At 36.3% G+C, this 9404-nt stretch overlaps 2 protein-coding genes across 2 annotated transcripts in view; both read left to right on the forward strand.

Annotated features, from left to right (window-relative positions):
- LOC113334908 (phosphoribosylaminoimidazole-succinocarboxamide synthase, chloroplastic-like) overlaps positions 1 to 2227 on the forward strand; it is a 3000-nt gene extending 773 nt beyond the window's left edge. Inside the window, exons 3-12 of the mRNA XM_026581137.1 lie at positions 46 to 175; positions 296 to 388; positions 469 to 557; positions 710 to 790; positions 1005 to 1094; positions 1251 to 1340; positions 1497 to 1547; positions 1653 to 1699; positions 1861 to 1918; positions 2005 to 2227. Coding sequence (XP_026436922.1) covers positions 46 to 175; positions 296 to 388; positions 469 to 557; positions 710 to 790; positions 1005 to 1094; positions 1251 to 1340; positions 1497 to 1547; positions 1653 to 1699; positions 1861 to 1918; positions 2005 to 2064 — 789 coding nt within the window. The 3' untranslated portion in view covers positions 2065 to 2227. The remainder of the gene's footprint in view (positions 1 to 45; positions 176 to 295; positions 389 to 468; positions 558 to 709; positions 791 to 1004; positions 1095 to 1250; positions 1341 to 1496; positions 1548 to 1652; positions 1700 to 1860; positions 1919 to 2004) is intronic.
- Positions 2228 to 7871: 5644 nt separating this feature from the next.
- LOC113311347 (glutathione transferase GST 23-like) lies at positions 7872 to 8842 on the forward strand. The gene is made up of 2 exons (XM_026560190.1): positions 7872 to 8227; positions 8308 to 8842. The coding sequence occupies exons 1-2, from the start codon at positions 7913 to 7915 to the stop codon at positions 8671 to 8673; spliced, it is 681 nt and encodes a 226-aa protein (XP_026415975.1). The 5' UTR covers positions 7872 to 7912; the 3' UTR covers positions 8674 to 8842.
- The last annotated feature ends 562 nt before the right edge of the window (positions 8843 to 9404 follow it).

Below are 9404 nucleotides of genomic sequence, written 5' to 3' on the forward strand. Positions count from 1 at the left end.
ATATACTTTCTGATGTTGTTGGATTGGTTTACATGAATGATTCAGGTTCTAAATGAGACAAGTTTATGGTGGTTTGATAAAACTCGCCACATCACACCAAATGCAGTTGTTTCATCTCCTGATAAAAATGTAACCATCGCAAAGAAATGCACGGTTTTTCCAGTTGAATTTGTTGGTGAGTAACTCAGTTTCATGGTGATGATTTTTATCTTGTTTGTCTAGTTAGATGTCTACTTTATTGTGCAACATGAGATTGTGGTTTGTTAATATCTATGGGTTTGTTGAACATTCGTAGTTAGAGGGTTTGTGACTGGGAGTACTGATACATCATTATGGACGGTCTACAAGAACGGTGTCAGAAATTATTGTGGAAATGCTCTCCCTGAAGGTGAGTTTTATACCAAAGTGATTGTTTTTTCCATTTATTGAATTTAAATGTCAATCTGAATTTCTGTGAATTTATGAAAGGAATGGTGAAAAATGAAAAGCTTTCTGCCAATATTCTGACACCAACTACTAAAGCTATAGATCATGATGTTCCAGTAACTCCTGACGAGGTACGTCTGTCATTATATCCTTCTTATCCCGTTTAAGTTATCCGGAGTTATCATTTTGTTCCCATTTAGATCCAGCTGCAATATGTGTATCTTATATTCTTACAGGATCAAGGTAGCTAAATCTTCTCTTTTTGTGAATATGTTATGTCCAGATTATTAAACGTGGTCTAATGACTCCAGATGATTATGATGAAGTGAGGACTAAAGCACTGAGCTTATTTGAATTTGGACAGGTAATTATGTGAATCCTGCCTGTTACGGATGCCTTTTATTAACATAACTGCCGAAGTATTCGAATTTCAATTTCAGTCACAACCATGAACTTCTATATTGAGAGTGCGATGAAATGTTGCCAGGGTGAAATGTAATTGTTATCAAATGTTGCCAGGCTGAAACATATTGTTTATCCCTGACATTGCAACCTTTCGTTTCTTTTTGGAATTACAGCGTGTGGCTTTGGAACATGGTCTGTTATTAGTTGATACCAAGTATGAGTTTGGCAAGGGAGCTGATGGCACAATTTATCTGATCGATGAGGTAGGTGATAACTGTATGTCAGCTTTGTCGCTATTATCTGATGCATTGCATTTCATTTAACATTATGTGAAATCTGAAAATTAGTCATTTGAATACTCAAGATAGCAGCAGCTTTAGTGTTCACTTAAAACCAACTATAATTCTGTTTTGTTTTAGGTACACACCCCTGATTCGAGCAGATATTGGATTGCCAATTCATATGAAGAACGGTTTCGTAATGGTCTTGAACCTGAAAATGTTGATAAGGTCTGTTCGTAGTGCTGACTCTTTGCGTTAAGATAATTTTTATGCATGTAGTTGTGTACAAGTAGTATGACGCGTTCTGCAGTTCTATGTTCACACTATCTTAGACTAGAAGATTGTAGAGATGTTGCTGAATCGTGGTATCAAATTTTTTTGTAGGAGTTTTTGAGGTTATGGTTCAAAGATCACTGCAATCCATATGAAGACAAGGTATCTTTATCTTTCTCAAGTTTAGCAATTATTGACGAAAATAAAAGACTCCTATATGCACATTGGTGGCATTGACTCACTCTTGCTGACATCCGAGCTATGTAGGTCCTCCCTGATGCTCCTAAAGAACTTGTTTCCGAACTTGCTTGGAGGTAGTTATTTATTTAGTAACATCATGTTCTTGTCAACTTTCAATAAATCCACACATTCTGATTTCTGGAGAAAATACACATCATTTATTTTTATACTAATTCCTGCAATTTAGCTCTAGACACTCATGTTAACTATGTCCGCTCGAATTTTCAAACTGCAGATATATTTTCCTTTATGAAACAATCACAAAGTCGAAATTTGAGATTCCAACATTGGAGGTAACTGCAATTTGCAGGCATGCATATTCTTTTCTTTTCTTATTGGCTACAGATTATAACTACCCAATATGGGTTTCTTTGTGCAGGTACCCATTCATGCCAGGATAACGCAGAATGTGTCAATGGCACTATCATCCCTATCGTAACACCAGTTTTGTGTTCTGTACTAGTCAACCTGAGTCTTGTTGGGTCAATTGTACTCCTTTTAACACTAATTATTTTTTCATGTAAACCTATTTATGAACTAGAAAATTGAGAAACAATGATGGTGACAATTACCTCTTAAAAAGAACTTCCAATAGCTGCCAACTTTGTATCAGAATGAATAATTTTTTATTCTTTTTAGGATTCAATAGAATGAAAAAAAAATTGACCACCAGTTTTGGTGTTTCCTGCTCCCTGGTTTGTGCAGTAAGGTGGTCAGCATCCTAGGTTGTACAGTTAGGGCTAATTTTGTAGGCCCTCTAACATTTTAGGGTACTCCTAACACTTTATGGTTCCCCTTGATAAGGGTAAGGGCACCCCTAACATTTTAGGGTTTCATTTATAAACTACTAGTGACTACCCTCTCTATCTCATTCTCACTAGAACCAAATTGCAACTTGGCCGTATTTGTCTTTCTGTTCTGAATCTCTATTATCCAGAAAGAACTCCTTCATTTCAATCTGATCAGATGGATTATTGGGAAGAAGATCCTCACATCTACCTAAACACTCGAAATTCGAAAACGACCTGCACTATGATTTTTCCTCTGGAAAGTAAGTCTGCAAAACCAACAAGTTCGACCGGCTGCATCATCCTAGAACAAATCAAATGATCGATTGGCCGGTGTGTTTCTGCGTGACGGAGATTTACTGGTTCTCATTGTCTCCCTTTCTGGTACTTGTATTAGGCCTAGTGGATTATAAATCCAAAGTCAGGATTCCGACCCCAAGACACAGTGGAATTCTCCATCTATGTAGCTATTTTTTTTTTTCTTTGGAAAATTCTAAACAAAAGTCTGGAATGTAGCCAAACAATTTGCAGCTTGAAAATTGCCGGAAATAAATATATTTAATTATCTATCTGTGTGTAAATAATATGATCTTCCTGAAACACCCCTATTTTTGGGTATCTGATTTTATCGTTAGAAATTAGAAATTTTCGTTTGTAGTAGTCTTATATGAATGGGGATTACATTCTGAACCTAGGTTTGTTTGTTCTGGATTGTGTTACCTCTTAGGGGTTTGATATAATTCCTACAAGACAAGCATGAGTTTATTTAGGGGTGAGATTTTGATAGCCTGAGTAGAAATTGATGCTGTGCTATTAGTACTTTGATCTTCTATGGCTATTGGGAGATAGTTTTCAACTTGATTTTACAGTGTACTCTTGGTAAAAATTATGATGGTTATATAAAGTTATTTGTTTGTGATTCTTCTATATATGCCTGATGCCTAGTGATAAGCTGCTTACAGCTTCGTAGTTGAGGCATGTTCCAAGACTTATCTCTGTCTAATATACTTGATGTAGTTTTTCAGCTTACCATTGTTATATGGGAGTGTTTTAGTAATTGTTTGTTGGTTGAGTTATAAAAAAAAAAACATAAAAAGCGAGGGAAAGTTGATAATGTGCTACTTTCTTTGTGTTGGAATGTGGTTTGCACGTTGGTGACAATTCTGTAATCTGTAGCGGCATCTGTTGTAAGTTCTGGTACCTGTTTCTGTGAATCAGTTTAGACGTGTAAGGAATGGATGTACTTGGCTTCTTGCTCTAATCTGATGAATAATTCTGGTGGAAACTTGAACTGCGATCTAGGTTCTTTCTAGGTTTATGCTTTTGTGAATCAGTTTTGACGTATAAGGCTTGGATGTACATGGCCTATTTGTTTGTAAATTTGTTATGTCGAGATCATTGACCATGGTCTAATTACTCCGGATGATTATGATGAAGGGACGACTAAAGACCTGAGCTTATTCGAATTTGGACAGGTAATTATGTGAACTCTTGCCTATTACTGATGCCTTTGATTTACATAACTGCCAAAGTATTCAAATTTCTATTTCAGTTATAACCATGAACATCTATGTATCAAATGTTGCCAGGTTGGGAAAGTAGCTGTTGGATTGATGAGGTATGTGATAATTGTTTGCCAGCTTTGTCTCTATTACCTGATACATCACACTTGTTTAGGCATTTTGCGAAATCTGAGAATCATTTACTAGTCATTTGGAGACTCAAGATAGCAGCAGTTTTCACTGAAAAGCAAACTAAATTATGTGTGCTTTAGGCACACACTCCTGGTTTGAGCATATATTGGATTGCCAATTCGGTTTATTAGTGGTCTGGATCCTGAAAATGCTGATTAGGTCTGTTTGTAATGTGACCCTTTGCCTTGTGATAGTTCTTAGACATTTATGTGTACAAGTAGTTTGACTCTTTCAGCAGTTCTATGTTCTCGCTGTCTTAGAACTAGGAGACTGTACAGATGTGGCTTCATGGACCATGGTACTCAATTTTTCTGTAGGAGTTTTTGAGGTTGTGATACTGCAATTCATATGATGACAAAGTGCAATTCATAGGAGTTTTTAGGTGGTGATAAATACCATGGTACTCTTGCTACATTTTAGATTTAGACACTCGTCAAAACTTTCAATTTGTTTGTTTGCAGCTGACTCGGCGTCTGGGTCTGAGTCAACCCCTGACTCGGTCCGAGTCATCAGTTAGACTGTTTGTTTTCCATTTTTCATAAGCCCTGACTCGCGATCTGACTAGCTGCCAACCTCTGAGTCGGACCCTATGGACTCAGGTGCGAACTTACCCCTGACTCAATCGCCCAAACCCCCGATTCGTAAGAATATACGAAAATATCCTCGATCCTTTAAATCACATTTTTCATTTCCTTTTTCTTTTCCTCGTTTCTTCAGTCCAGGTTTTTCCATCGAGAGCAGAGATGGAAGATGGGGAAAAACCCTTGATCTGATGTCTCCTTCATCCTCTCTCAACAAATCCACTAATATCATCATCTCCTTCATCAGTTTCGACTAATCTCTCCATTCTTTCAAGTCATCAGCTTGTTATAAAAGAGCCATCAACATCAGGTATAATTTTAACATCCATAATCCTTCGTCCATATGTTTTATATCATTTTCATATGGGTTTTTGATGATTTTGGAAGATGGGTTTTTTCTATATTCTGATTTGAATTCTTAATTGGCTTCAAGGGGGAAGGAAATAAGGAAGAGGGACGAAGATTAGAGTTTTGTGAAGGTATAATAGTTTCTTCCTTCCATGTTGTTTTCTTTTAGAGCCAGGGGTTTCCTATGCACATACTCACTGGATTACTTTGTTCTTATAGGATGGTTTGCTTTGCTAGGTGAGTATTTGATGGGATGTTTTTTAGCTTTTAGATGGTGTTTGTGAAAATGTCAAGGAGAGAACTATGATCATTAAGCATGATAGCATATGGATTTTTCAATTATAGATTCCATGTACTGTTATTAGCATGTTTTTAGTTGATTTGGATGCCTTTGATTAATAATCAATCTGCTTTGAAACAATCACTCTTGAGCATCCTTTGCATGGACCATTCTTCCTTGATAGATATCGATATCAATATCAACATCTTATATTGTTCAATGCGCAAATACTAATGAAAAAAATAAGAAGTGGTATAAGTAGTTCAGAATATCATCTAGAAAGTGTTTTTGTTTCCCCTGAAGCCGCATTTTGTGTTTCGATTTGGTTATGTTATTTTGGTTATGAACCTTTCTAACTATACGGTATGTTAGCAATATCGATTTATTTTTGGTTTATCTTTTTGCCATCAGAAGTTGAACAAGTTACTAGTCTTAGAAGTTGAACAAGATTTCTTCCTATATTTCTATGAAAGTATTATTACATAGTAGGCTATTATGGTTCACAATATCTTGTCGTAATGGCGGCTGTATTTGTAGTCCTTGTGACATTTATTGTGGTACCGTTGTGTCAGATGGTTAAAATTGAAGAAATGAAGTCCTGATAATCTATTAGTTTTTGTTGGTCTCACTCATATGGGCTATGGGTTTAAGAGGATCTCCTTTTTGCACATTTTTGTATGTAAATGGATGTTTCATCATGCAGAGGTGTCGTTTATACCTTATGCCCATGAAATGTTCGTTTTAAATTTGGAATCCTAGGTTCTGTATAAACACCTTATACTTGAGAAATTTATATGGGCTTTGTGCAAATAAACGGATTGACGAAAGGATTTGGATTGCAGTCTATGAATTGTCTCGTTATGACTTAAATTGCTTCTGGTATATAGTTTCATTTTCATGCTGTTGTTGATTTCATTTTAAAAAGTGGTTGTGATGTTCCCATTTTCTAAAAGCATTATTTAATGTAGGCTACTTAGTCCAAACAGATAGCTGCCTTGATATCCTTATTACTTTGTAGCTAGTATCCTAATGGGGTTTAAAGCTCTTTGTGAATCCTCCTTAAATGATATTTTTCTGTTTATTGGAGGTATTCTAGTATCTGTGAGTGATAGATTATAATGTAAATCCTCCTCAAATGATATTTTTCTGTTTGTTTAACTTAATTTTTATTATTGCTTGTAGGTCTTTCTTATAATACCGATGACCACCAACTTAAGGAAGCATTCAACAACTTTGGTGAAGTTACCGACGGTTAGTGACTATTGTTTGTTCTTTTCACATCTTGTTTATTAGTTGCAATGGTTTTGCCCATTCTTGTTTCTAAGAGCACCGAGCTTTTCTTAGGATATATATAGTTTGCCTGTTCTTTTGGCACAAAAAAGTAATCAAGTAAAATTAAATTTTGTATGCACCATTGTATTGTGAGATCCTGATATTTAAATGTAAAATATTGCTGAGATAAGGAAAATTACACTCGTGTTTTCTTACATAAAATGTTCAATACTTATTGGATCATTTAATGTACAGTTAGAGTTATCACAGACGGAAACTGGGAGGTCAGGGGGCTTTGGATTTGTCAGCTACACTTCTGAGAAAATGCTGGTTGAGGTCTAACTTCTATACGGTCGGGTATAAAAGTGAACGGAATTAGTACATCTGCAGTTATTCAATTAGCTATGCCAGTAATCTTGGTGGAAGGACTAGTGTAAGCTATGCCAATGAGAGACCTTCCGAACTGGTGGGAATTTTGAGGCGTCTTATTGAGTACTCGCACTTTTCCCCTTATAACAATCCCATTATGTACAAATTACAATTCAGCTTCTACTGAACATATTATTATTGGTGAATAAACACCATGTATATATGTATTTGTTTAAAGTTCAAGGTTGTAAATGAAAATGATGCAAAGTTAGCCCATTCTGTACAAGGGCATTTTTTGTCCAAAAAAATCTAGTCAGCTGAGTCAGATCTGACTCACAAAACAAACATATTTTCTGACTCAGACTTTAATGAATCAGATCCAGATGAGTCAGGTGATCTTACTCAGATCCAGATGATTCAGATCCAGACTACTCAGATGAGTCAGCTGCAAACAAACAAGTTGTTTGTCCTTTTGCATCTTTTGCTGCAGACACATTGGCCTGCACTATTTTGAATCCTCAGTTTATCTTGATGTAGACCTATTTATGAACTAGAAGGTTCATAGTGATCTGTCCGAAAAGGCAAGAAAGAAACAAAAGTTAGATCTGTACAAGGAACAAACTTTCTTTTCAACTCTAGACTTTTATCTTGGTCCATTTAGACGGCCAATTGAAGTACTTTGGAATGTCTTTGTTCTCTAGATTTTACAGTAATGTTCCTAATGAGGTCATCCCTTACGTACACTATATGTAATTTCAAACCCAACATTAAATTTCAAGATCTGCACGGATTGAATTTTCTGTGGAAAACACGGCATTCAAAATCATGACTTATTATGGAAGATCAAATGAAGCTTCCTGAATCCTGACCCACTTCGGATGAGACCACCAATTAAGAAAAGTATAAAAAAGTCATTCATCTCCTACAAGAGTAAGCAAAGATAGGAAGGAACGGAATGGCTAAAGATGAAGTGAAGCTAATTGGATTCTGGGCAAGTCCTTTTGCTCTTAGAGTTGAATGGGCACTCAAAATCAAAGGAGTCGAATACAAATACATAGATGAAGATCTTAAGAACAAAAGTCCCATGTTGTTGCAGTATAACCCTGTTCATAAAAAGATCCCAGTACTTGTTCACAATGGAAAACCTGTTGCGGAATCTCTAGTTATCATTGAGTATATTGACGAAACTTGGAAACAAAATCCCATATTTCCTGAAGATCCTTACGAGAAGGCACAAGCACGTTTCTGGGCCAAGTTCGCTGATGACAAGGTAAGTGTTTTTGCACTCTTTTCTTATTCCCTTCACCAGAAAAAATGATTTTGATTTATGGTCATATTTCTGTTTTACAGTGTCAACCTTCAATTTTTAGTACATTTCTTAAACAAGGTGAGGAGCTAGAAAAAGCAGTAAAGGAAGCTCGGGAGAATCTGAAAACTCTTGAAATGGGTTTGAAGGGTAAGTTCTTCGGAGGTGAAAAGATAGGATTTGCTGACGTTGCTATTGGATGGATTCCGTTTTGGACTAGAATTACTGAAGAAATTGTGGGTGTTAAGCTTGTGGATGAAGTGAACATGCCTTTGCTTAACGCATGGTTTGAGGATGTTCTTGATGTTGAGATTCTGAAAGAGAGGTTACCACCTCGCGATGAAACGTTAGCACACTGCAAAACGTTTCGCGAGTCTCTTCTATCTGGAGCTGCAGCTGCATCCACCTGAAATTTGCCAGTTAACTACTAGTTTACTGCTTGATGTTTTCCATAGATAAAGCTGTTTAGAGAGTGTTATATGTTAATGTTTTGTTTACTGTCTCTGTTCTTGTTTGAATGGTCATGGTTGCTACAAAAATAATGAAATGAAAAGGTTAGTTATCGGGTGATTAATTTTACGATTCATAGTTGATTAATTCCTCTTGGCCATTTCTGACTTGTCTAGCAACTTTGGAACCATGACTCTCACAAGTCAGATATTGGGCTATGAAATCAATTTTGGATCAGAATCGCCGGAAAAATTTAAGAATCAAGTTGAAGTCGAAACCATATTTTATATTACAGATTTTGAATTACATGGACAAATTTTGGATCAGCAGTCTAATTTTAGAGGTGGAAATTACGTGACAAGGTGACCATCCCGTACATTTTGGGCCATGAGATAAACTTTAGCTAATGCGTCATTCTATCAATTGAGAGATGTTGATTCACAATGACAGACTCTAGATTAGAACGCAAATATTAGAGCATATTTTAAAGCCACAGGCACAGCCAGTAACTTCATTAGAAGGGAGAAGTCACTATTGGGTTATGTCCAGCGGGCTAGTTCAGTGGGCTTCTTATTGTGACACATTGAAGTGTTTTTACTCTTGATAAGGGGCACACCGCCTATTTTGAGTTACGATCGTGGGATAGATTTTGATTCCAAACATATGTGCATAGACAAGTTTTGGATCAATG

Source organism: Papaver somniferum, chromosome 1, assembly GCF_003573695.1.
Source record: "Papaver somniferum cultivar HN1 chromosome 1, ASM357369v1, whole genome shotgun sequence".
In the NCBI taxonomy this organism is placed as follows: Eukaryota; Viridiplantae; Streptophyta; class Magnoliopsida; order Ranunculales; family Papaveraceae; genus Papaver; species Papaver somniferum.

Excerpts from the sequence above, each read along its gene's own strand:
- LOC113311347 (XM_026560190.1), top strand. The coding sequence starts at position 7,913 with ATGGCTAAAGATGAAGTGAAGCTAATTGGATTCTGGGCAAGTCCTTTT. Across the intron at positions 8,228-8,307 it reads CCAAGTTCGCTGATGACAAG|TGTCAACCTTCAATTTTTAG; the intron begins GTAAGTGTTTTT and ends TCTGTTTTACAG.